This window comes from Anabrus simplex, chromosome 1 (assembly GCF_040414725.1).
Source record: "Anabrus simplex isolate iqAnaSimp1 chromosome 1, ASM4041472v1, whole genome shotgun sequence".
NCBI lineage: Eukaryota > Metazoa > Arthropoda > Insecta > Orthoptera > Tettigoniidae > Anabrus > Anabrus simplex.
This window is the reverse complement of record NC_090265.1, coordinates 1,038,128,215-1,038,155,223: the sequence shown is the minus strand read 5'-3', so window position 1 is coordinate 1,038,155,223 and position 27,009 is coordinate 1,038,128,215. Positions and strand designations below refer to the sequence as shown.

The following is a 27,009-nucleotide window of genomic DNA, read 5'->3' as shown; positions in this document are numbered from 1 at the left end:
AACTGTGTGTTATTGTGGTGGAGGATTGTGTTATGTGTGGTGTGTGAATTGCAGGGATGTTGGGGACAGCACAAACACCCAGCCCCTGAACCAATGGAATTAACCAATGAAGGTTAAAATCCCCGACCCGGCCGGGAATCTAACCCAGGACCCTCTGAACCGAAGACTAGTATGCTGACCATTCAGCCAACGAGTCGGACGCAGGCAGGAGAGAAGAATTTAAGTAATGCAAATTGTAGAGAAAGATACTGATGTTGCAGAGAATTCCAAGTACTTAGGAAGTTAATTAATGGAGTATGAAGGACTAGATATATAAATCAGTAGGAAAACATACCAGTAACTAAGGAAGGTTGTCTAATGCAACACAGATCTGGCTAGTCACAAAGATTAAAATCAAATACAGCCTGCAGAAATGAAATTGGTCAGAAAACTATTACAGAACCCAAGGAGAGTGTAAAGAGAGAGTACAAGAGGGAAAGAAAAGTGAGAAAAAAAACTGAGGAGAAAAACGGCCTATGATTGTTTTCACATTTTAAATGGATGGACAAGGCACACAAAACTTACTGTCGAATTACATATGAAAGGAAAGAGGAGTCAAGGACCCAGATTTTGGGACAAATCTAGTCAAGAACACAAGAACACCACAGGGGAATAGGACATAGTCCAGAAAAACAGCAACTGATGAAAAACTGTGAAGAGAATAATATGAAGAAGTACATGTGCATTTACCAGACTGCAATCAGGTAAAAGGAAATAGAGATTTAATCAGAATGCCATCTCTCAAAACTATATCAGTGGTTGATATTGACGTCTCATGCATCTTATAGTCATGTATATCACTTATGGATCATGAGAGAAGAATATGAAGTAGGCTAATACAAATTGTAGAGAAAGATCTCTACTGTTATTTTGTTAGTTTTTAATTTGTTCTCTATTTTTATCATTAGATGTTTTTTCCTCATTGTTCTCCCACTTATTTTTTTTATGTTTGCATTGTAAATATATTTTTCATTGTGGAACTCTGTAATTCGGCCTCACGCTGTTTTGGTTTCCCAAATAAATAAATAAATAAATAAATAAAAAATAAATAAAATGTGATTTAAATATCCATACACATCATGTGCTTGTGCCATCACACAAAAAAAGTAGTAATATATCTTTCATCAATGTAGCTATTAATTTACTTTGCATGGTTACTGCAGATTTTGGGACAAATCTAATAAAGAACACAAGAACACCATAGGGGAATACGATCTAATCCAGAAAAAGAAAAAAAAAAAAATCTGAGTCTCACTTAACAGAGCAAGAAGTACACGAGGAAAAATTGGCCATCTGTAAACTACAGTCCAATTGTTAACAGTGAAGTATCATCTGGAATCCATTGCTGTAACAGGCCTCATGATGAGAGGTCATGGAACTATCCCATGATTCTTTGTTGATTTTTGGAAATCTTCCAGCTTACCTATAGGTACATTAAATAAAATCTCAATTACAGCATTCAAAGGCTCTATAGCCATTTCCAGGCACCATGCACATGGACCCTAACTCTGATTCGTTGACAAATGTGTGAAAATTATACTGTATAATTCATCAATTCTTGCTATTTTTGAATCTTTCTATAAACTTAAATTTGTGTAATACACTAGCCACAAAAGAAGTGGCAAATAGAGTGCAGAAGAGCTCTCACTTATATCAGCAAGTACGAACACTCCTGTGGGATCCCAAAGTACCAACAAAATCAAAGCTGGTGATGTTAAATCAGTACCTCATACTAATCTTAACCTATGGTATTGAAACCTGCACCCTCAATAAGAAAGACTCATCAAGGTTGCAGGCATCTGAGATGAAGTTCCTTAGGTCCACAATTAAAAAAAGCCAAACTAGGCAAGTTAAGGAATGGTGTGGTCAGGAAGGAAGATGGGATTGTTACATCATTGTTAGATAGGGTCAACATGTCCAGACTGAGGTGGTTTGGGCATGTAATGAGGATGGAGCCAACAAGGACAGCATATGTTAACTTGGAGAGACATGTGGCAGGGAAACAGATGGTGGGAAGACCAAGAACCCACTGGATGGACATTGTAAAGATGGACATTGCAGATCGGGGATGGACACTGGAGGACGTCATTAACAACAGAACGTATCTCAATAACACGGAATGGAAGAGGCTTGCCAACCGTACCCGGGAAACTGAAACTGTAAAATTATTATGATTATAATGACTGTGTGTATTTGACAGCCTGTAGTTACTATTAAACGTAAGGAACTTCATCTTATTTGTCCGTATTAATTGTGAGCCTGTAGTTACTGCAGGAAGGTAAATAAAATAAAATAAATACTGCAAATAAGGATTGTTCATATGAAACATGGACTGATATCTAGAAACTAACTCTTTATGTATTAGACAATATAAACTACTGTATATCAGTAGCGTTCAGGAAAATTGCTCTCCTCAGAAGCTCGGAGTCAGCCTGGGATGGGAGCTGATGGGAGCTATAGACGTAGCACTGGAATGAGTTAGCTTTCTATTTGTTGGCGAGGTGCCGGGGTACCCATTTGGAATACACTTTCTGACACCCTAGCTCCCTGTGCACAATGCTGTGAACAGATACATTGCTGAAGTTGACAGCCAACAGCTTACATTCAGTGATTCAGTGATTAGCCTTCACCACCATGTCCACAGTGGCAATCTCTTCCTGCATCAGTACAGCCACCTGTCCAGGTCATAGGAGGTCCACTGCATTCCCAATCACCTCAAATCTTCGCACACCACCTGAACAAAGCGCTTCATTTGAAACATACTTTGCCATACACAGCTTACATGGGCTGACAGCTATGTCTATGTTTCATTTGAACAACTCTTATATTATTGAGTTTCTGTAGTATCTTATGAATATTAAAACAATTATGCCTTTACCTGTAAGTAAGAACACTGAAGTCACCTCTGATGTGTTTCTGAATTTCACTCAGCCACTGACCACTGATGGAAGAAGGAGAGACTATCAGAGTAGCACCGGATACAACTGGTTCCTGTGTTAGTATAAAACATGTATCATTAATAATAATAGTAATAATAATAATTATTATTATTATTATTATTTTATTTAGACAAATTTTCAGAAAATTTCAACAAACTCTATTTACAGATTTCCTCATCAATTAAATTTACTTCCGCTAATGTGTAAGAGCCTGAGTCCACATTAATTATAACAAATTCTAAGGAAAGAATATTATCAGGGATACTATCTTTATCCAAACTATGACTTTCAATATTCTTGGCACGCTGAATGCTTTTCTCAATCATTCAGGAGTTACAGATATCAAAGATTCATCACATTTATCTTTCATTATTTCAAGTTAAGCCCCAGAAATGGAAATGGACATGTCATGAGAAGTCCAGATGACAGGTGGAGCAAGATAGTATTGGAATGGATACCTCTAGAGAAGCTTAGAGAAATGGAACAGAAGAGAAGAAGAGCCGTGACGAGCTGAAGGTAGTCAGGAGTCATTGTGGTTAAGACAGAGTTCAGTGGAAACAATTGGGAGAGGCCTTTGCCCCGTGGTGGGACTAAGACGATGACAACAACAATAATTTCCAAGACTCTGTGATACTTTCTCCTAAGCTGGATTCCTTTTATCATCTGCTTTCTCATTTTTTTAAATCACATTGCACTGAATATTATCACCATCCCTCCTTTCGAAAACTACGATCTCTGTGGTATCTTAAAACTGAGATAGAACAACAGAAATCACAATGAGAGCGTCTCTTTTTCGCCTGCTTATAAAATATTCTATGCTGAATTAGACCTTACCAAGCGGGAATATTAAGTATAATTATGAATAAGTGTTAAAGTAAAGTAGGGCTACAACATATTATGAATGACATGAGTTTATTATGATCGGATGGCACGTTTTTATTCTGTTGAGTTTTAAAGTCAAGGTTTGTATATAGAGAACTGAAAAACAGGTTTTTCATTCTGATTCCAATAGCTAAAGAGTTGAACATGTAAAAAGAAATATTGTATATCACCCTTAAAGATAGAAAGAATGCAGCTATAATTTTATGAGATCAGTTTTGAAATCAGTCTGCCCATTTCACTATCAACACTGAAACTTGGGTATCAACAATTTTGTATCTGAAAATTGCCCATGATGAGTTCATTTCAAATTTTTCCAACATTAATAAACTTTAAAGACTCATTGTTAATATCATATTTGTGATTCAACTGCTACAAACCATCTGGTGAATGGGAAAGCAAGCCACTCTTAACTCAAGCTTCAGCACGATTTCCAGTATACTACCAAAGTCACCTTAAACATTAATGTCTAGAACTGCATTGCGGAAAACCTCAAAAAGGAATCTCAGTTCTTCAGCTATTGAAATGTTCATCCTCCACAGCTGAGTGAAGAAGAAATCCCGCATGATAGAAATGAATCACAGTTTGTTTTTCTTCTTACATACTTCCTGGAACCAGGGATCATAAGAAATACATTGGGTAACATAACACTTCGCACAAACGAAGTTGTAATGTTGCATTAATAAGGACCCACATTAACTGCTTCACGTACTGTAGTTTTACAGCTGTCTGTGCGATTAGGGGTACGCAGCTGTGAGCTTGCATTCGGGAGATAGTGGGTTTGAACCCCACTGTCAGCAACCCTGAAGATAGTTTTCCATGGTTTCCCCATTTTCACACCAGGCAAATGCTGGGGTGGTACCTTAATTAAGGCCATGGCCACGATCCTTTCTGTTATAGTGTCAAGAGAGAGGTCGTCCCCCACAGTTATTTTTATTTTTTAAAGCTCTCGGATCGGCAGCATTTCAAACTACAAAAGGAATGAGATAACTGTTGATAATGCCACCTTGTCTTATTAGCATCAAAAATATCTTCCTTTGCATAATAGTTGGCAATATCTAACTGTTGATAGTTTTATGAGATAAAAGTTCACAAGAATAATGACCTCACTAGATTTTCTCTAATGTGCCAGTAGATTTACCGATACAGGTCTCACATTTAAGCACTTTTAAACGTTCATTTACTGTACCATCCAAAGGTACAAGAGGTGAAAACCTAACAAATTCACTACTTAATTAGAATGTAATATTGTGCCGGAAACACCGCTATGTGAAAACGAGTTTGAAGTATGAGCGTTAAACTTCATGCGAGGTGGAGGATAGGCAAGCCCGCCGAACTCGCTGACGTACTCAGCTGTGATGTAGCCGCCTCGAGCTGGCTTCACGCAGCAAAGTGTGACCATGACAAATAGAATACCAAGTGAGATCACTCACCGAGTTCAAGCGCTCTACCGCAGAGTGGCGCTAGTGAAGCCTAACACCAACGCTACACGGTCAGCTGATTTAATGGGAATTACACTGATACGCAAATAATCAAAAACAACACATGAATAACACTGTCAGAGAGTTATAAATAATATTATCAGTCCGCACGGAGAAATATCTCTGAACTTTAATAAGAGAACACACAAAATAAAATGAAACATACGAAAAGCGAAAGCAATATTGTGCTTTACATACTTAAAGAATCCTTTTTAAACAGAGCAAATTAAACATACACCAGACTGTAAATAACACTGACACTTTCCTCAAATAAATTAAATGAAGTAAATTACTCACCAAAACTAGTTTGAGGACACTTTCGATAGTTTACAAGTAGACTTAGCAGATTGTGGAGCTTGCATTTCTCTGCGGATTTCTCCCGCTCTGAAGAAGAATCGGCACTATAGTGGGAGACCAGTTTTGGAATAATGTCCAAAGTGTGTTCAATACAACAGCCAGCTCCTGGTGGCACAACTGAAATCGCCTCAATCTATTCAAGACACTCCTAAAAAATATCGCCCCACATTAAATTGAATATCTTCTCTTAGTTTAACCTCATCGAATATAACTATCCCATACCGCTTATTCTCGTTCATGTCATCCTTAAAATAATCTGAAATAACACTTAAGCAATGAGGATTTACACCATAGGGACATTTAAGTCCTTTACAGAGTTTCCTCAAATGGCTTTGTGGGGGAAGACGTAACAAATTATGCCTATATCCTATCCTCTAGGCAATGTTATTCTAAGTAATAAACTCTCTAAAAGAAAATCACTACTGTACCTCATACCAACTGGAGATTTTACTTGACATTTCTTTAACACAGTGTAATAATTTTCTGCTTCTTACAATCTGTAAATTGAAATTTGGTGTTCTTAATCTGCCCCTGTAAGAAATTAATCCGAGCTTAATAATAATAATGCTATTTGCTTTACGTCTCACTAACTACTCTTTTACGGTTTTCGGAGACGCCGAGGTGCCGGAATTTAGTACCACAGGAGTTCTTTTACGTGCCAGTAAATCTACCGACACGAGGCTGACGTATTTGAGCACCTTTAAATACCACCGGACTGAGCCAGGGTCGAACCTGCCAAGTTGGGGTCAGAAAGCCAGCGCCTCAACCGTCTGAGCCACTCAGCCCGGCAAATCATAGCTTTGGCTGAGGAAAGACTGCATTTAGCTCGCATTAAATTACGAGTTGCATTCTTTAGTTGCTTTCTGAGAGATACTGTAATATTATCTTTTCGGCATTGGTAGGAGAACCAGACTGACCCTGAATTCGACTACAATTAGGCTGACCTTGAACTTGAACATCACCGCCTACTGTTGTCATCACTGCTTCAGTCACTTTGTGATTCTCGTTCCTTATCCTCTTGATACTGCCTCACTCCTTTTGCTACTGGGTGCCTTTCACGATTTTACCTCAGTGGATAGGTATTTTGGTAAATTTGAAAATATATGAGGCACCGCTCCTGGTTTTATTTTCCACCTCACACGAGGAAGTTCAATGTTTTCACCATTCACAACGAAACAGTCCGCCTTTATAATTAAATCTGCTGAAAAATGCAGGTCACATATTCTGCTTTTGGCCGACAAGTGCTTATCTTACCGCGAAAAAATATTGTTTACCATCACGCTTCCTTCCGTAACCCGATTTGCAACCAGGAATGAAACAGTATGACATTTTCTTGAAATAATAGAAAACTAGTTGATTGCACACACAAAGCACTGCACAGGTACGAACTCGGACTTTCAGAAAATATTAAAACAAACTAATAGGCGTTAAAATTATCACCACGACATCGCGCACACTCACTATATCTTTGCCGACAATTGGGCACACGTGTCGTTGCAGTTGGATCGTTGAGACTGCAGCGCCACACTCCGGCAGGACCACCAACTACAATGTTAAGAGAGAGGAGTGATCACACTTGGTATTCTATTCGTCATGGCGTGACCATATATGGTAATGTTCCAACCCTGTCTAAAAGTCTACTTAGAGTTGAGATATTGTTATTTTTGCACCGCCAACATACAGCCCATCATAACAGATGCAAATTACCAAATTCTCGGGCAAATCCGCCATGTACTTTGGGAGTTATTGAGGTGGATAATATCCACGTTTCGAGATGCTTCGTCGGCTCCAGGTATAAAAGTAGGGCGATCTAGGCTACAGAGTCAGTAATACTCTACCTACGATACAGGTGACGGGTGGAGCTCTGCAAAGTGCGACAGACCGAACCTATGTCCGGACGATACTCTGCATCTCTAGTACTCGGTTCCGGTGGAAACGGTATTTTTCTTCAAGTGCCATATTAGGACTTGTGTTCTGGTAACAAACTGAAGGAACATAGAATTTTTTTTGTGAGTGTTGTAATATTTCCAAGTGTTACAACTGAAATTGTGTTTCGTAACGAACTGCGGGAACTTAGAATATTTCCCGAGTGTTACATTTGAACTTGTGTTTCGTAACAAATTGTGGGAACATAGAATATGACCGAGTACCACATTTGAACTTGTGTTTGAACTTGTGTCTCCATAACAAGCTGTGGGAACATAGAATATTAATGCCATATCTGAATTTGTGTTTTCCTTTCGCAAAGTTCCGAGAGAACATAGGATTTTCAGTGCCATTTTTGAACTTATAATTTCTACTTCATAATAATTATTCACAGACAGTGTCAGACTCTCTTCGAGTGCAGTTTAATAATTATTTAAAGACAGTGTTGAACAAGTCTTCAAGTGCACGTAACTTTGACAATTATTTACAGACGGTATAGGACATTTCCGAGTGCCATTAAATTTGCTAATTTTATCACGAACATGCTAATTTGTCCTGAGCTTACACAAACTGTGAATATTGCGCTCAACATTATGTTCTGATTATAAAATTGACGAAGTCAGTAAGTTAGGAACTGTGATGATAAAGGTTAGTGATCTGATAAAACATTCCAGTCTGTCATGCCAATATTAGCGGACTTGTGTCGTGAACTAGACATTGTAAATTGTACATAATTTTCCGAAGTTTCAATTTGGCTGAAATGCAACATGTGGTCAGATCCATCCATCATCAGTTTTCCACTCCAGTTGCCCGGGTGTGGTCAGATATTCAGTTTAATTATTTTACTTTCAAGTGATAATTTATGAACCCCTGTGAATCAACGAGGTGTTTGAATCAAGATTTGAGTGTCAATTACATTAACATTTGACATCACCCACTTGCAATGAATGAATGCAATATTTAAAGGTCAATGTTAATTTATTCAACAGTGCTACAAGCGAGCTGAATACCATACAGGGGACTAGTGTGCGCGTCACGCCTTACCTCTCAGTATTACGTGTGAGATCGAACCTCGCAACGTGTGCACGTAGCAATTCGAGAACTTCCAGATCCTCCAGAAATTCTAGAACGTCGAGAACTTCACATCCAGGACGGACGTGGTTCCTGTCCAGACCGTGTCCAATAACCATCCCGGAGTCCGGAGATTCCAGCCTGTTACAATGCTTCAACTCAACTTGTATAAAAGGTGATATGAATTAGTTTCTGATGAACAATAAAACCAAACTGTCAAAGGAATATAAATTCAATGAACTAATACCCCTCTCTGTACCAACTCCAATGCTTACGTACCACCCCCTTAGAAACATTCCATGCTCTTCAAGCTAGTGTCAGCGGCCCCAAAGACAGACGTTCTTTTTTTCCGGTACAATATGCATACATAGATACATAAATACACACACACATCATTAGACAGTTATGCCTTTCATCGTTCAGTCTGCAAGCCTCTGTGAATTTACTTCCCGCCACCACAATACTCTGTAAATTGTTCTGGAGCCTCATTTAGTTCTATACCACTTACCTTTAAATCGTTAGAAACTGAGTCTAACCATCAACGTCTTGGATTCACTCTGTTTCTCTTACCCTCCATAATAGAGTTCCTTTATTCTCCTAGGTAACCCATCCTGCTCCATTTGCCTCACATGACCCCACCACTGAAACTGGTTCATGCATACAGCTTCGTACGTCGAGTTCACCCGTAAGCTATCATTTATCTCCCCATTTCAAGTACTCTCCTGCCATTTTCCCACCTGTTGTACCAGCAATCATTCTCGCTACTTTCATGTCTGTTAATTCTAACTCATGAATAAGATATCCTGAGGCCATCCAACTTTCACTCACGTTAAGCAAATTTGTCTGAAAACAGACCGATGTAAAGATAGTTTTGTCTGAGTGCAGACTTCCTTCTTGCAGAATACTGTTGATCACAACTGTGAGTTCACTGCATTAGCTTTACTGCACCTTGATTCAATCTCACTTACTGTACTACCATCCTGGGACAACACACTTCATACCACGTAATACCTTTCAGCAGATTAACCATTTAAACTATGAACAACAAAGGTGAAAGATTACTGCCTTGTCTAACCCCTGTATGTACCTTGAACCAAGAACTCATTCTACCACCAATTCTCACTGCAACTCAATTGTCAACATAAGTGCCTTTGATTGCTCTTAACAGTCTACCATTAATCCCATAGTCCCCCAGTACAGCGAATATCTTTTCCCTCGGTATTCTGTCATAAACCTTCTCTAGATCAACAAAACAAGCAACTGTCTATTCCTCTCATAGCATTTTTCAATTGTCTGGCACATATTCAAAATCTGATCCTGACAGCCCCTTTGTGGTTTGAAACCACACTGGTTGTTTTCATCCCACTTCCTCTCAACTACTGATCGCACCCTCCCTTCCAAGATGCCAGTGAACACCTTGCCTAGTATACTGATCAATGAGATATCTCAATAGCTGTTTCAAACCTTCCTGTTCCCTTGCTTATAGATAGGCGCAATTATTGTTTTTATCCAATCAGAAGGTACCTTACTAACACTCCATGCTAATCTTATTACTCTGTGAAGCCATTTCATCCCTACTTTCCCACTATATTTCACCAGTTCAGATATAATTTCATCTATTCCTGCTGCTTTATGACGATGGAGTTTACTTTCCACCCTTTCCACTTCTTCAAGCGTAATTTCTCCAATCACCGTCCTCCTCCCTATGAGCTTGGTTGAATGCGACATCACCAGGAAGATATCCTTTTATGCAGAGAAGATTTTCAAAATATTCCTTCCACCCGTCCAGTGATTCACTGGGATCTGTTATGAGATCACCTGATTTACCCAAAACGCTATTCATTATTTTTCCCTCCTTCCCTAATGTTCTTTATTACTATCCAGAAAAGTTTCCCTGCTGCTTGACAACTATTTGTTTCACCCTGTTTCTTTCACCTATGTGCAATTCCCTGTCTGCATCAGTCCTTGTTAGAAACCATTTCTCATATACCTTCTTTTTTATGTTTACAAGCTGCTCTCACTTCATCATTCCACCAAGATGCTTGCTTTTACCATCTTTACACACAGTCATTCCTAGGCATTCCCTTGCTGTTTCTACAACAGCATCCCTGTATGCCCCCATTCTCTTTCTATATCCTGTTACTGTCCACTGTTTGAAACTCTTCACTAATCATATCCATGTACTTCTCTCTAATTTCCTTATCCTGGAGTTTTTCTACCCATGTTTGCCTGCAGACAGGCCTAGAGATACTTAGTTCACTACAGATCAGATAGTGGTCTATATCATTGAAAAATCCCCAGATACTCCGTACATTCCTAACAAATTTCCTGAATTCAAACTCAGTTAAGATATAGTCTATTATGGATCTGGTGCCCTTACGTTCCCAATTGTAGCAGTGAATAGCCTTATGCTTGAAGAATGGATTCGTAACTGCTAATCTCATACTAGCGCAGAAGTGGCTTATCGAACTTCCTATGACGAGGGGATGAAGTCTCTCACTATCCTTGTACGATTTCCTGCCCTGGCACTTCTCTTGTAATTCAGACATGCCAATCCTCCCCACGGGATAAAGTATTCTAAAATTCTAAGACCCATTAATGCATGCAGTCACCTTGATTCACAGTTTAAGGTGCATTTACGTTATTCAAATAATGCACATGGATAAATCACTGGCAAACATAACCTCACACAGCGAAAAGGAAAAGCACAATTCAAAGATGAGGAGAAATTATGCGGCTCCCCTGCGCAAGTGCTTTATTGTTTGGATTACTGTACTGTTTGCATTTTTAGATGCCTTGTAATTGCACGGAAAGTGACAGGCACCCTTAAAACATCATGGCTTTTCAAACTTCCCTATGACAAGGGGAGAAAGTCTCTCACTTCCATCTGCATTGCAACACAATACAGTGACCCCACCCTTGTAAGATTTTCCGGCCCGGCACTTCTCTCCTTTAAAACCCCAAGTCCGTTCGGGCTCGGTATTAAAAAAGAAAACAACAATCCAGTTTCACCGGCATTAACAATATTGAAGTAAAATTCTTTCAAGAATAAAATTACTGTGTCCACCTATTCAATACAATTAATATTTTGTAGTGATCAATTGTCAATACGGACCATAATGAAATTCATAACTCAACACGTTGAGTGCCAGACCGATTTTCAAAGGATTGTCGTCTAGTGCCGTGAGCTAATAACATCGAGTTACTCTCTGGTGCCAAAACGTTCACAGGCTTAACCAAGCAAATGATCGCTGAAATGAGGATGTATTTATGATATATTAGGTTAACTTATTATGTATATTAGGTAAAATATTGCGACCCCATATGGGGTCGTATTGGTCATTACGAACTGTACACGTACACGCGCCCCCATATGGGGTCGTACTTATACAGTAGTTACTGTCCCGACGCTCGGTCATACTTATCTTTTCCTTTGCAGGGACGCATGAAATGCTGTTGATTATGAGAGATGTGTTAGGTTGTTCATACTGGAGCCCTAAAAATGTACGATCCCCCATTTTAGGCCAGGAAATGTTCGTAAATGACGATCTTCTGATTTTAGGTTAGGAAATTTTCGTATAGAATGTAGTTATATAAAGTAGTGAAAATCATGTGAATTTGGTAAATTAGGATGTAGCAGAATAATATTATAAGGAGAATTAGTAGTTACGGAAAACTGAACAAGTACATAATTTTGTTTGTATAACTTTTCATTTGAATAAGAGAACCTAGCAGCGATGATTGTGCAAAACGGGAAAGCAGTGACTACTGTATATTGTCGAAGACGGTCATAATTGTTGCAACAGCTGGCTTGGAAACCCGGAGTACACTGGTGATGTGTATGCTGAAGACAGTAGATCATCAATGTGGATGAACGTGCGAGATCGCTGGGTGCTCTGTACTGGGTTCAAAATCACTGTAACTGTATACTTCGTCTACATCATCATTGTCCGACTTGCTCGATATATCGTCCAGACTATCTGCACTAAGTCTTTTACTGCTCGATTTACTCGTAACGACTTAAAAAAAAAGGAAACTCACCGCACTGCACACTTACATAAACAATCCGTGCGCGAGATAGACAATGACTTTGTCACCCTACAAAACACTCTTGACGTACCCATATGGGGTCACGTCAAATCAGGAATTGAGGAATGGAATAAGGACTACGCACCTACTTAAATAGACGACCAACAGATGGCAGGAAGGGACTTTATACAGCTTCAAAACACATACTTACTGCGCACCCAAAAGGGTTCGCAGAGTTCTCGATTTAGAACGAACGTACGACCCCATATGGGGACGTGAAGTTCAAAAACTTTACTACTCTCACGTACTCAAATGGGGTCGCTTGGCACTCAACGTGTTAAATATTGTTTAATTCAAAATACAGATAATTTGTCATTCAAAGAACAATGTTGGTCCATTACCAAAATTCAGACTTAATTTGAAGCTGCCTTTACATTTTAAAAAAGTCGTATTTTATGGAGTAATTTAAATTCAAAATTTCTCTGCATCACAATAGGTTGCGTCTTCCGGAACGTGCAGGGGTAGCTTTCCGCACTCTCACTCACTTTGGTGTGTCTATAGTGTGCTTCATATTTGCTAAGTTTGAGTAAAATTGTAATTTGTTTGTATTCAGCGTTTTAAGGAAAGGTTCGTACAAAGGTGGTTATGGTCACCTGCTGCTTTATTTCCAGCACGTTTTCAAAGTCACTTAAAATATCAATGTCTATAATTGCATTGGAGATGACCTCATGAATGTATCGCAGTTCCTTGGCTATTGAAATGCTTATCCTTCATGGCTGAATAAAGACAAACTCCTGCATGCTGGAAATGGGTCTCAATTTGTTTCTCTTTTTGCATATTATACTTCCCAGCAGTAGGGATCCCATGAACTATGTTTAATGACTCTGCCTTTTTACTGATTCTGATTTCTGATTCACGTGTATCAGCTAGTTGGAAACTAATTCCTGATTAGTCAGATAGAAACAAATTATTAAATACTGAATTTGCAATCTACTGGATGAAAACAAAAACCAGACAGTAAGGTGTATACAGCATCTCAAACCTGGATCTATACTATATCTGATAACAGGTAACAGAGTTTGGAGACCATTACTTGCTGACAAAAGACAGAAGTTTGAATGCACTGAAACACACTGCACAAGCCTTAGTAACAACAAAACAAGATAGAGGAAAGTCAATGGTGGAACCACCACCAACTAACCTTCAGGTGACAAGTCTAATCAAGAAAAATTTATAATTAAGCTAAAAACAAAATCTCAAATTACCCAAGAGTAGCTGATAAAGATGTAACATTTTAATAATAATGTTTATCCATAAGCTCTATAAATAAAATGAATTATAATTAAGAAGGTTGTTTTTCAGGATATTAGGCCGTGTAGACATTTTGAAAATGTTAAAATTTCAGCTAAACAGCAGTAGCCCTCGTCAAGAAGAAATGATACAGGGTGGTATGAACGCCTGTATTTTTAAAGTATCACAATGGAGAAAGACGAGGCGGGAGAACTCTCATTCCTGGACGTGCTTGTGAAGAGGGAAGGCTTGCCATCTGGCCCCCACAGAGTACAGGAAGCCTACACATAACAACTGCTATCTCAATAATTACTCGGGTGCCTTGGGGTCTGCCCGAGACCTGTTCTCGTACAAAACTGTCAGTTTGGTGACATCACCCATATTGCATAAGACCAATTTCATGTTTTTGCCCGTATTGAACTTACTACTAATAGTTACAAATTCTTGTTTTTATATCCACCTTATTCAATACATAAAAATGTTTATTGTCTCTAAAAGGACATTTACTACAATACAAACATTAAATAGGACATGTTTCAGTCATTGTGTCAAGCATCTTCAGCCATTTTGTACAATTATCCCAAGGTCGAGTCATTATAATAAACCTTATTTTACAATTATTTGTTTATTAAGATGTTATTACACAATAAAATATCATTACTATACAAAAAGTAAACAGGAAGAAGTAACAATTAAAATGGGTCTATAATAGACTAGACGTTAATCACAGGAAGTTGATGTCCAAGTCATAGTAATGTGCCAATTAAATTGTAAGATTTGGCTAAAAATTCCCATTTCTTTTAACAATGCTAGTGTTAAGTTATTTATCAAAGTATAAATGTTCATATGAAGATTAGTGAATTAGAAGATTAAACTTGCAATATATTCTCGTTAGATAAGAATTACACCATTATTAAAAGATGGATCATAGGAGGTTTGTAGTCTGTTGTATGCATCACACTTCTTTTTTTTTTTTTTTTTTTTTTTGCTAGGGGCTTTACGTTGCACCGACACAGATAGGTCTTATGGCGACGATGGGATAGGAAAGGCCTAGGAGTTGGAAGGAAGCGGCCGTGGCCTTAATTAAGGCACAGCCCCAGCATTTGCCTGGCGTGAAAATGGGAAACCACGGAAAACCATCTTCAGGTCTGCCGATAGTGGGATTCAAACCTACTATCTCCCGGATGCAAGCTCACAGCCGTGCGCCTCTACACGCACGGCCAACTCGCCTGGTATATCATACTTGTAGTCTTCACCAATTCCCAACTGATATGAGTCGGCCAATTTTTACTGGTCTGTTTGTTACTAAAGCGCGGTCAAAAAGGGACACAAATATTTGTTACTTAGTTGTTGATGTGCTGTTTACTGCAACGGTATGGATGAACATGTCCCTTTTTTTCACGCTTTAGTGCCTAGCTGTGCTTCTTGCAGTACTGAGACTAATTTAGAGACAAACATTTCTATGTACTGAATAAGGTGGATATAAAAAAAAAATAATAATTTGAAACTATTAGACATCAACTACACCGAAACCATCACCCTAAACAGAAAGAGGGCACTATTTGAGTGAGCCAAGGGACTATGTCAACCAAATCTGTACCAGAGCAAAGTTCAGCATCTCTTCTCGGCTTTACAAGCTAATGGAGACAATAAAAATGAGATCAAGATGGCTGTTGAGTCTCCTCCACAATCTGAGGAGAAATAAGGATTGTCATGTGAAAGGAATTTATTCCTTATATTCCAGTGATTATGGAGAACACCTTTGCAACCACAAAGATGACATCCCAGCAGTTACGCTCAGGTAAGGAACCGAGGGACCCTCTCTTCATTGCAGGTGTGTACCATATTCCCTTTTCATACAGGAAGGTCTATGCTGGTACCACCAAATGCAGTATTACCACCAGTCAGAAGGAACATAAGCGTCACTGTCGTCTCATCCAACCTGAAAAATCTGTGGTGGCAGAGCACATCATGAGGTGAAACTTGAGGATACCATGGTTCTGGCTACCATCCATCAGTATCATTCTCATCTCTACTGAGAAGTTGTGGAGATAAAGAATGACAACTGTTTCAACTGGAAAGAAGAGGGCCTACAGATTAGCAGGGTTTGGAGACCATTACTCGCTGCCAAAAGACAGAAGTTTGAACGCACTGAGACACACTGCACAAGCCTTAGTAACAACAAAACAAGAGAGAGGAAAGTCAATGGTGGCACCACCATCAACTAGCCTTCAGATACTTTAAAAGTACAGGTGCACACCAGCTTGTGTTATTTTGTCTTGATAAGGGTTACCATAGTGTAGATGAAAAGTCGACACTTCCAAATGCCTATACAGCCTACATCCCAACAAACAATCTAAGCTTGCCGAATGACATTGACCATGAAGGCCTGTACCAATATATGCATGATAATTATTCAGAAACACCAAAACTAAGAAAATTCTTACCTCATTCCGCCAACAGCGAGGGCACAGGTAGCTTCCACGATTTGGATTTCCAACACACTGAGAATGCTGCCAATGTCGACAAATGGAACACTGTACACGAGGTAGGTTACTTCTCTCTTCACCACATACACATTCCAGGTCAGATGATGAAGGCAAAATTCGCACAGATTTCTTTATTGTTTCGAGAAGTAGCTCCTCATACCATTCTTCCAACATCTGGCGAAGTGAACCCCGCTTCTTCTCTGCCTTATGAGTACCGGTAGCTTTCCTAGCCTCTGCCTTCGACCCATTGTAACAATGTGTAGTAATCACAGCTTCAATGCATTCCCTCACTGTATCTCGGCCTTGCTTTCTGCATTTTCTACTTCCACCATATTTTACAACCTTTCCACAATTTTTTCTACTTCTAGGTGTACTCTTTGGGGAACTCGCAGACTCTGGTAAGGCAGCCATGACTGAGTTTTTGTCTGAGTTATCAAAAGATTTGACCACTTCATTATCACATTCACTTTTAACATTGCTCACTTGAGTTACATTAGCAACAACTTTAACACACATATCAGAAGTACCAGCAAGCTTTTCTTTATCAGGTATATTACGAGGATTAGCTAAAATCAAAGCCAAAACCTCTACTGTCTTTCCCAGCCCCATCTCATCAGCCAATATACCACCTGTTGGTAGTGGTGAAGCAATGGGCTTCTCCAAAACAACACAGCCAGAATATCTATTGTAGTACAATGTCTGACCGCATTGGGTTGACATTTCAACAAACAGGGGATCTAAAATTTCTGCAATAAGAAAAAAAAAAAAAAACATTCTTACACATCAAACAAGTCATATTTTGTTTAACAGTTAACAGATTTATATACACATCCATCACATGAAGCTGGGAAGTAGATAAAAGCATTGTTGTGAAAATATAAGCTTAATGAGAAAAGATCTTATCGATGAAGACAACATTATCAGCAACATCAGCAACAAGAACACATTTTCTGAGGTAGAAGAACTAAAACCCTACCTGACGGAAAAGTCAAAACATAAAGAACTTATAGATTGTTATGGCCAAGCCTGAGGAGGCTTTTGATATTAATCACATTAGTAAAATCAAAATAAGAGTTGGTATAATTGTACTTCAAAACAAAAAGAGAAAATATACAACTTATGACAATAAAGTTCAGTGAATGAAGTCAGAACGGTCGATCCGGCAACACTGGCGACACACAACGCTGCACCTGCATAGCAGCAGGTTTTGACCACCTGCTCCCATCATTGTTTAGTTGAGCATCGTGTGTGTGCCATGTAAGACCTGTTTGACAGAGTGCGTGTTTAGTGCGTTGGCTCTGAACTGTGAACAGGAACATGAACGACCAAAAGATCAATGTACAGTTTTGTTTTAAGCTTGGCAAGACAAAGAAAGAAACACATGCGATGCTGATACGTGTTTATGAAGGCACTGTCCTTGAAGTGTGTATGTCAGTGGTTCGCCCGTTTTCGAAGAGGCTGGGAAAGTGTTTCTGACAGCCCCTGTAGCAGAAGACCAGCGACCGCCGTCAGTGACGAAAACATTGAGAAAGTGAGGACATTAATCATGAACAATCGGCGATTAACTGTGCGCATGATAGCGGATGAACTGCAGATTAACTGTGGAATCCGTGCGACAAATCGTTACCCAGAAGTTGTGCCACATCACTTGACTGACGATCAGAAGAAGGCACATTTAGAGGCTTCACAGGATTTTGTCCAAATGCTGGATGCGATACCAAATTTCTTGAACCGCATTGTCAATGAGGATGAAACCTGGTATCTCAGGTACGACCCTGAAACGAAACGGCAAAGCATGGAAAGGCGTTCTCCGAGATCCCCTTGTCTGAAAAAGGTCAGAGCCGAAAAGTCACGCATCAAAACGATGCTCATCACCTTTTTCGATAATCAAGGCATTATCCACAAGGGATTTCTACCTGAGGGTACGACGTTGAATGCTGCATGGTGCATTGAAATTTTGACCCGTTTAATGAAACGTCTACACAGGGTACGTCACCAGTACGCACAACAAGGTTCATGGTTTTTTGTCCATGACAACGCTTGCCCACACACAGCCAATATCGTCAAACAGTTCATGGCAAAAAAGGGCGTGGTCCAACTCTAACATCCCCCATACTCGCCAGATCTCAATCCTCCAGACTTCCTCCTATTCCCACAACTCTTACTCGCTTTGAAAGGAAAGAGATTTGACGATATTCCTTACATCCAACGAAGCGTGACGAGGCTTTTGAACACCATCCCAAAGGAAGCCTTCTTGCAAAGTTTCCAGGACATATATCGCCGATCTCAGCAGTGCATAGTTATGGGAGGGGACTATTTCGAAAGACAGTAAGGTCACTGTCGTGCATTGTTCATGTATGTTGATAATACAGGACTATTCACCCAACTTTATTGTCACAGGTTGTAATATGAGAGTGAAAACTGATAAGCAGTACAGGAAGAGAAACTAAAACTGCTAACACCAACGTCATATAGTGAGAAAGTTGAAGAATACCGTGATAGAAGAATTATAAGTATATATTAGTTGACAGTGCTGAAAGAGTATATGGCAGAAGAGGGGTTTCCAACTTGTAAGGGCTTGAGGGCCACACTGGAAACCTCAGGCATGACAGTGGGCCGCACTTTAATAATAGTCCAATTTTCATACAATCCTGCAAATACAACAGAAGTACCAGTATGAATATTATGCATAGTTCAATTGAAACTAAAGTTTAATCATTTGAATTGCTTACAACCCACTTTTAAAATTGCATGAAAGAGTGAAATTAAAAAGGAACAAAAACTTTATTTACATAGAATAACTGAATTTGGAAGAAAAGTACTCATCAATGTCAGTTTATTTGAATTAATATTTGACAAATGGCTAAAAGGAAAACAAAATATCCTAAAGACAAACCGAAATTAGTAATGTAGTCAAAACAAAACTTAAAAGGGTGGAATTTAGTGGGAGAACTGTGGTTGATCTACTGTATCTACCAATGAACGAATGTCCTCCAGCTCTGTTGTTTCGAATCTCATAAGATGCAGCAAGGAAGAATCAGCAAGTCAACTTCTGTACTGGTTTTAATTAATTTCATAGAAGAGAAAAACTTTCACATAATATGTTCATGCTCCTAAACATTCAAGTCATTTTTAGTCCAAATTGTATACAGGTTGGGTATTTTTCACTGGATAACAGTTTTCAAAAATGTGATCCCTTTCCTTTTCTGGTCCATATCCACAGATCTTCATTGTGGAGGGAACAAAGAATCCCAGCAACGTATTTCCAGGAGTACTTCCCTGAAAATGTATTCGAGAATGCAGAACTGTGTACCAGTCAGTACTACGAAAGACTGAAGGACAGAAGCTGCCTCCTACACGAATGGATTTTTTTTTTTTTTTTTTTTAAATGCTAGATTGCTTAAAATTTACACACCTGACGCTGGCATGGAGTTCAAGATTTGGAATGGATCCCAACATGTGTTAATTTGATGATGATGACAGTGATTGTTGTTTAAAGGGGCCTAACATCTAAGTCACGGCCCCTAATGGTACAACATATATACGAAGGGGTACCCAAAAATAACTGGAATAACATTACCATGGGCGAAGCTTGTATAGTACGCATTTCTGCCTCTAGGCGTGTATAGCGCAACTCATTACCAGTTCAGTGCCACCTGTGTTGTTGACCTGACTTGTTCTGTTCATCTGCAGTGACTGTTTTTGCTAGTGCTGTTTTGTTCTTGTTTAGTTTTTCATGATAGCAAGTTTAAGTGAAAAACATGCAGCTGTGAAATTTTGTTTTCTACTTGGTAAAAATGCTGCTGAAACTGTTTAAATGTTGAAAACAGCTTACAAAGATGACGCCATAGGAAAAACTCAAGTGTACAAGTGGTTTGCTCGGTTTTAAAATGATGACATGTCGATTGATGACAAACCTCATTCTGGACGTCCATCAACTGCCCGAATCGAGAAAATATTGAAAAAATTCGAGAGGTTGTGCTCACAGACCGTCGACAGACAATTGATCAACTGTCAGAGATTAGTGGGTTATCTTGGAGCTTGGTTCAGCGAATTTTAACGGAAGATTTACAAATGAAAAGGGTTGCTGCCAAGTTTGTTCCTCGGGTTTTGACTGACAATAAAAAAGAATGTTGAGTCGAAACATGTCTTGTTTTGAAACAACAGCTTGAAACTGATCCAGATTTTCTGTCAAAGGTTGTTACTGGTGATCAGTCATGGTGCTACGGTTACGACCCAAAAACAAAACAATCAAGCCAATCAAGTCACATCAAACACCAAAACAATGCCGATTTGCTTTTTAAATGCCAAGGGCGTAGTTCATTCAGAGTTTGTTCACCCAGGTAAGACCGTCATTCAAAACTTTTATTTGGAAGTTTTAAGATTGCACAACGGTGTTCATGAGAAAAAGAAAAAAAAAATGATTTGTGGCAGACAGGAGACTGGTTCTTCTGCCACGACAATGCACCTGCACACACAGTCATCTCTGTCAGACAGTTTTTGGCTAAAAATGGAATGGTTCTGCTGGCCCATGCACCTTACTCGCCTGACCTGGCTCCGTGCAACTATTTCTTATTTCCACGCATGAAAAGGGGCATGAAAGGACACCGATTTGACAACATTGAAGAGTTCAAGAAAAAAACGAGGGAGGAGATGCCCGCCATTCTGAAGATGACTACATAAAATGATTCGAATAGTGGAAGCACCAGTAGGACAAATGTATTACTTAAAAGGTATGGTCAAATGTTCCACCTTGTTGTTGTTGTTGTTGTTTGAGTCATCAGACCATAGACTGGTTTGATGCAGCCCTCCACGCCACCCTATCCTGTGCTAACCTTTTCATTTCTACGTAACTATTGCATCCTACATCTGCTCTGATCTGTTTGTCATATTCATACCTTGGTCTACCCTTACCGTTCTTACCACCTACACTTCCTTCAAAAACCAACTGAACAAGTCCTGGGAGTCTTAAGATGTGTCCTATCATTCTATCTCTTCTTCTTGTCAAATTTAGCCAAATCGATCTCCTCTCACCAATTCCATTCAGTATCTCTTCATTCGTGATTCGATCTATCCATCTCACCTTCAGCATTCTTCTGTAACACCACATTTCAAAAGCTTCTATTCTCTTTCTTTCTGAGCTAGTTATCGTCCATGTTTCACTTCCATACAATGCCACGCTCCACACGAAAGTCTTCAAAAACATCTTTCTAATTCCGATATCAATGTTTGAAGTGAGCAAATTTCTTTTCTTAAGAAAGCTCTTCCTTGCTTGTGCTAGTCTGCATTTTATGTCCTCCTTACTTCTGCCATCGTTAGTTATTTTACTACCCAGGTAACAATATTCATCTACTTCCTTTAAGACTTCGTTTCCTAATCTAATATTTCCTACATCACCTGCCTTCGTTCGACTGCACTCCATTACTTTTGTTTTGGACTTATTTATTTTCATCTTGTAGTCCTTACCCAAGACTTCATCCATACCATTCAGCAACTTCTTGAGATCTTCTGCAGTCTCAGATAAAATAACAATATCATCGGCAAATCTCAAGGTTTTGATTTCCTCCCCTTGGACTGTGATTCCCTTTCCAAATTTCTCTTTGATTTCCTTTACTGCCTGTTCTATGTAAACATTGAAAAGGAGAGGGGACAAACTGCAGCCTTGCCTCACTCCTTTCTGGATGGCTGCTTCTTTTTCAAAGCCCTCGATTCTTATCACTGCAGAATGATTTTTATACAGGTTGTAGACCTTTACATTACTAAAACAAATTTTTATTTAATTATTTAAATAACATTTTAAAAATATAACGGAACATGTTCCATCTATCTTGTAGACATCATCAGCCGAAAAGTTTAAAGATTAAGCACAGAGGACAAGGACAAAAACACATTAAAAATAATTCGGACTGCCGAATGCATCAGTTAAAATGTTGAAGAATATGCTGGAATGTTCTGAGCACAACACTTAAATACTGTTAAAAGTGAAAATTAAAATATGTACTTTATATAGAATTATGAAAGAAAGACAACAGGATGAGGCTTTGTTGCCTTCCTTCATTTTCCTTCTGTGTCGCTATGGTACAAGTAACTCGTAAATCGTTACGCTGTGAATTCTGCCAGCTTATTAACTGTTGTAGAGAAATCATATCTATTTTTGTGTTGCATATCTTCTTTCGTTAGTCTTTACATCAATGTGTACTTGTCTTGAGTGAGTACATATTATGTAATTAATTAGATTATGTGTGCAATTTATTTCTTTAATATTAATAGAGTGATTTATTTACTCTATGGATGAGGGTTAGGAAGAAATAAAGCAAATTGTGAAATGTGCTTAATTTACAGCATATTTTCTTCCCAGAGAACTTAAAAACTTAGTTTCAAAATTTAAGTTCCGCTGTTTGCCGTTATTCTGCGAACATCCAAATGAGTCCCTGTAAAACCCCTCCACCTCCCCAATTCCCTAGAGTTCATGAATATTAACTTCATCTTGGTTTCTTCTACCTTTTATATCGCTTAAATACTGACTTTCACACATTTACATGTCTCCATTTTCCCATGATACTGTTGAATAGAGTTGTTCGATATGACAACCTTGGTCTCATAAGAGCAATACTGTTTTCTTAACATGGAATAAGCTATAGTGCTGTGGCCTCATTTATTTCTATACCTCTTATCTTTAAATCGTTAGAAAATGAGTCTATCATCGTCTTCGTCTCCCTCTACTTCTTTTACCCTCCATAACAGAGTTCATTATTTTCCTAGGTAACCTATCTTCCTCCATTCGCCTCACATGACCCCATCACCGAAGCCGGTTTATGCGTACAGCTTTCATCCATTGAGTTAATTCCTAACTTAGCCTTTATCTCCTCAACCAAGTACCCTTCTGCATTGTTCCCACCTGCTTGAACCAGCAATCACCCTCACTACTTTCACATCTGTTACTTCTTACTTATGAATAAGATATCCTGAGTCCACCCACCTTTCGCTCCCGTAAAGCAAAGGTAGTCTGAAAAAAGCCGGATGTAAAGATAGTTTCACCTGGGAGCTGACTTCCTTCATACAGAATACTGTTGATCACAATTGTGAGCTTACAGCATTAGCTTTACTGCACCTCGATTCAAACTCACTCACTATATTATCATCCTGGGAGAACACACATCCTAAATACTTGAAAGTATCTACCTGTTCCAGCTTTGTACCAAAAATCTGACATTCAATTCTCTTGGATTTCTTACCTACCGACATCAATATAGTCTTCAAAAGCCTAATTTTCATTCCATACTCAATGCAACTATTTTCAAGTTCCAAGATATTAGACTGCAGGCTTTCGGCACAATCTGCCATTAAGACCAAGTAGCATAGGCCAGACTGCTTACTACATTTCCACCTAACTGAATCCCTCCCTACCATTTTATACCTTTCACCAGATGATCCATGTAAACTACAAACAACAAAGGTGAAAGATTACAACTTTGCCTAACCCCTGTAAGTACCCTGAACTAAGAACTCATTCTACCATCAATTCTCACTGAAGCCCAATTGTCAACATAAATGCCTTTGATTGACTTTAATAATCTACCCTTAATCCCATAGTCCGCCAGTATGGTGAACATCTTTTCCCTCAGTACCCTGTCATATGCTTTCTCTAGATCTACGAAATATAAACACATCTGTCTATTCCTCTCGTAGCATTTTTCAATTACCTGGTGCATACTGAAAATTTGATCCTGACTGCATATGTGTGGTCTGAAACCACACTGGTTTTCATCCAACTATCAATGAGATACCTCAATAGTTGTTGTAATCCTTCCTGTTCCCTTGCTTATAGATAGGTGCAATTACTGCTTTTGTCCAATCTGAAGGTACCTTATCAACACAACATGCTAATCTGACTACTCTATGAAGCCATTTCATCCCTGCCTTCCCACTATACTTCACCATTTCAGGTCTAATTTCATCTATTCCTGCTGCTTTATGGCAATGGAGTTTATTTACCACTTTTTCCACTTCCTCAAGCGTAATTTCACCAACATAATTTTCCTCCTCCCCATGAGCTCGGTCGTTCGCAACACCACCAGTAAGATTTCCTATTTCGTTGAGAAGATTTTCAAAATATTCCCTCCACTTGTCCAATGATTCCCTCGGATCTATTATGAGTTCATTCTTCATTTCCATGCTATTACCAAAATCTTCCCACGACTTCTTTTTGGATTCAACAGCTGTTTGTTTTGCTCTCTTTATTTCATCTATTTACAGTTCCCTGTCTGCAACAGCCATTATTTGGAACCATTTCTGATAAGCCTTCTTTATACATTTACAAGCAGCTCTTATTTCATCATTCCACCAAGATGTTCACTTTTTCCCATCTTTACACACAGTTGTTCCTAGGCATTCCCTTGCTGTTTCTACTACAGCATCCCTGTATGCCACCCATCTCTTTCTATATCCTGATACAAAATGAGACAAAATGTAATAGCAACTTAAAAGTCCAAAATTCACCTAGTGACCAGAATTCAAACTGTGGTGATTAAGAATGAATGGACAAATATGAATTTAAAATAATCAGCAGATCCAACTCACAGTATTGATTAAAACACTCAGTATATCCAACCCACAATGCCCTACCTTTCCAGAAACTATCTTAAAACAATAGTATTACTGATTAAGTGACTGCTTCTAAAGCACAATCCTGAATCTATAATGCTTGTCTAAAGGGGGTGAAAATCCAGGTCAATGGCCCCTCATAATAGTACTTATCGCTAGTAAAGTAGAACCATGGTATTTCTCATGTTGCGGCACTAATCAAAAGTAGCGTAAACTCACGATGTTCCACACATTAGGGTACCACTCACAAGTATTGTACGTCGCACAGGTAACACTGACCTATGGTGTTTCTCACATAATGGCACCACTCATAGGCAACACAAACCCATGGTGTTCCTCACATAGGTGTACTAATCATAGGGACCCGTACCTCTGTGGTGTTCCTCACACAGTGGGTACTAATCACAGGCAATGCAGATCCATGATTTTTGCTCATATAGTGGTACTAATAACAGGCAACGCCCAGACCTGTGGTGCTTCTCGATTAATGGTATTATCACAGGCAACATAAGCCCGTGGTGTTCTGCATATAGTGGTACTAATCATAGGTACTGTAAACCAACAGCGAACCGCTCTCTGCTGCTACTAATCATAAATCTATTGTGTACCTATCATAGTAGTACTACTCGCGCAAGTAAGAACAACCAATGGTGTTCCCAGCGTGATGGTACTAATCACAAGTAGTTTCATGGTTCTAATTCAATCATCCCTTGGTCGCCCCTTTTAGTCGCCTCTTACAACAGGTAGGGAATACCGTGGAAGTATTCTTCATCTGCATCCTCCACCTAAAGGGGATGGGAGGATCAAAAAAGAAAAGATCATAGAAAAGAAATTACAGGCTGAGCTAAACATCATTAAAAGCCTTCATAAAGTCAGAGCAAAAGTGCACGTAATTATTTACCATCTGAGCAAACTACGGCGTATGTATAATGAAGGTACAGAAGTGGAAATGAAGGCGAAGGAAGCTTACTTACAGCATATTTTTAATACCAAGTTCAATTTAGGGTTTTCTGCTCCAAGCACAGATGAAAGCAGTACATGCTTGGAACTAGAGCAACATGCTTGAAAAAAAAAAAAAATGAAGAGGAAGGATCAACCTTAATTTTGAAAAGAATCATCCACAAAAAACAAGCAGGAAAATTTTATTGACACCCAATGAAAAAGAAAAAGACTGTTTTTTTAATGTTCTATGATTGCCAAAATAACTTCGTTTTGCCAAAGTTAAGTGATCAGTCGGCTTATTATTCCAGGCAACTAGCTGCCTCTGTGGATCAGCAGTAGGGTGTTAGCCTCCGGATCCCAAGATAGCGGGTTCAAACCCGGCAGAGGTCATCAGATTTTTGAAGGGCAGAAAAAAAAATTCCATTCAACGCTCCATATTGTACGATGTTGACATGTAAAAGATCTCTGACGACACATTTGGTGTTTACCCAACAAAATAATTCATTAAAACTCAGCCCCAGACGCACAAGAGAGATTCGGTTTACTCTGTCTGCCATCTAGTAGGCCTAGAGTAAAACGGAACATCAAAATTGATGAGCAGACAGCCAGATGGCGTCCAATTAAAATGTCTGCGCATAGTAGCATCATTATTATTGTTATTATTATTATTATTATTATTATTATTATTATTATTATTAATACGAGGGTTGGGCACAAGTCATGGCAACTACTTTTTTTTCTTGAAGATACCAGTTCCGTTGGAAAATGTGACATATACAGACGAAAGGACAAGGTGTTAACTACATGTGTGGACAATGAATAGCACTGAAATATCGTAACACACTAATTTATTACGGTAGTATACAGGGCAATATGGTCTTTCCAGTGCAAAAGAATGACAACAGAGTACACAAAGTTGACATGACAAACCTCGGCCTAAAGACGCTCAAAGTAGTACCCTGC

At 38.9% G+C, this 27,009-nt stretch overlaps 1 protein-coding gene across 1 annotated transcript in view; it reads right to left on the bottom strand.

Moving 5' to 3' along the window:
• Positions 1-27,009, bottom strand: part of LOC136857933 (E3 ubiquitin-protein ligase SHPRH) — a 396,601-nt gene that overhangs the window by 268,616 nt on the left and 100,976 nt on the right. Inside the window, exons 4-5 of the mRNA XM_067137032.2 lie at positions 16,459-17,246; positions 2,918-3,030 (exon numbers count right to left, since the gene is read on the bottom strand). Coding sequence (XP_066993133.2) covers positions 2,918-3,030; positions 16,459-17,246 — 901 coding nt within the window. The remainder of the gene's footprint in view (positions 1-2,917; positions 3,031-16,458; positions 17,247-27,009) is intronic.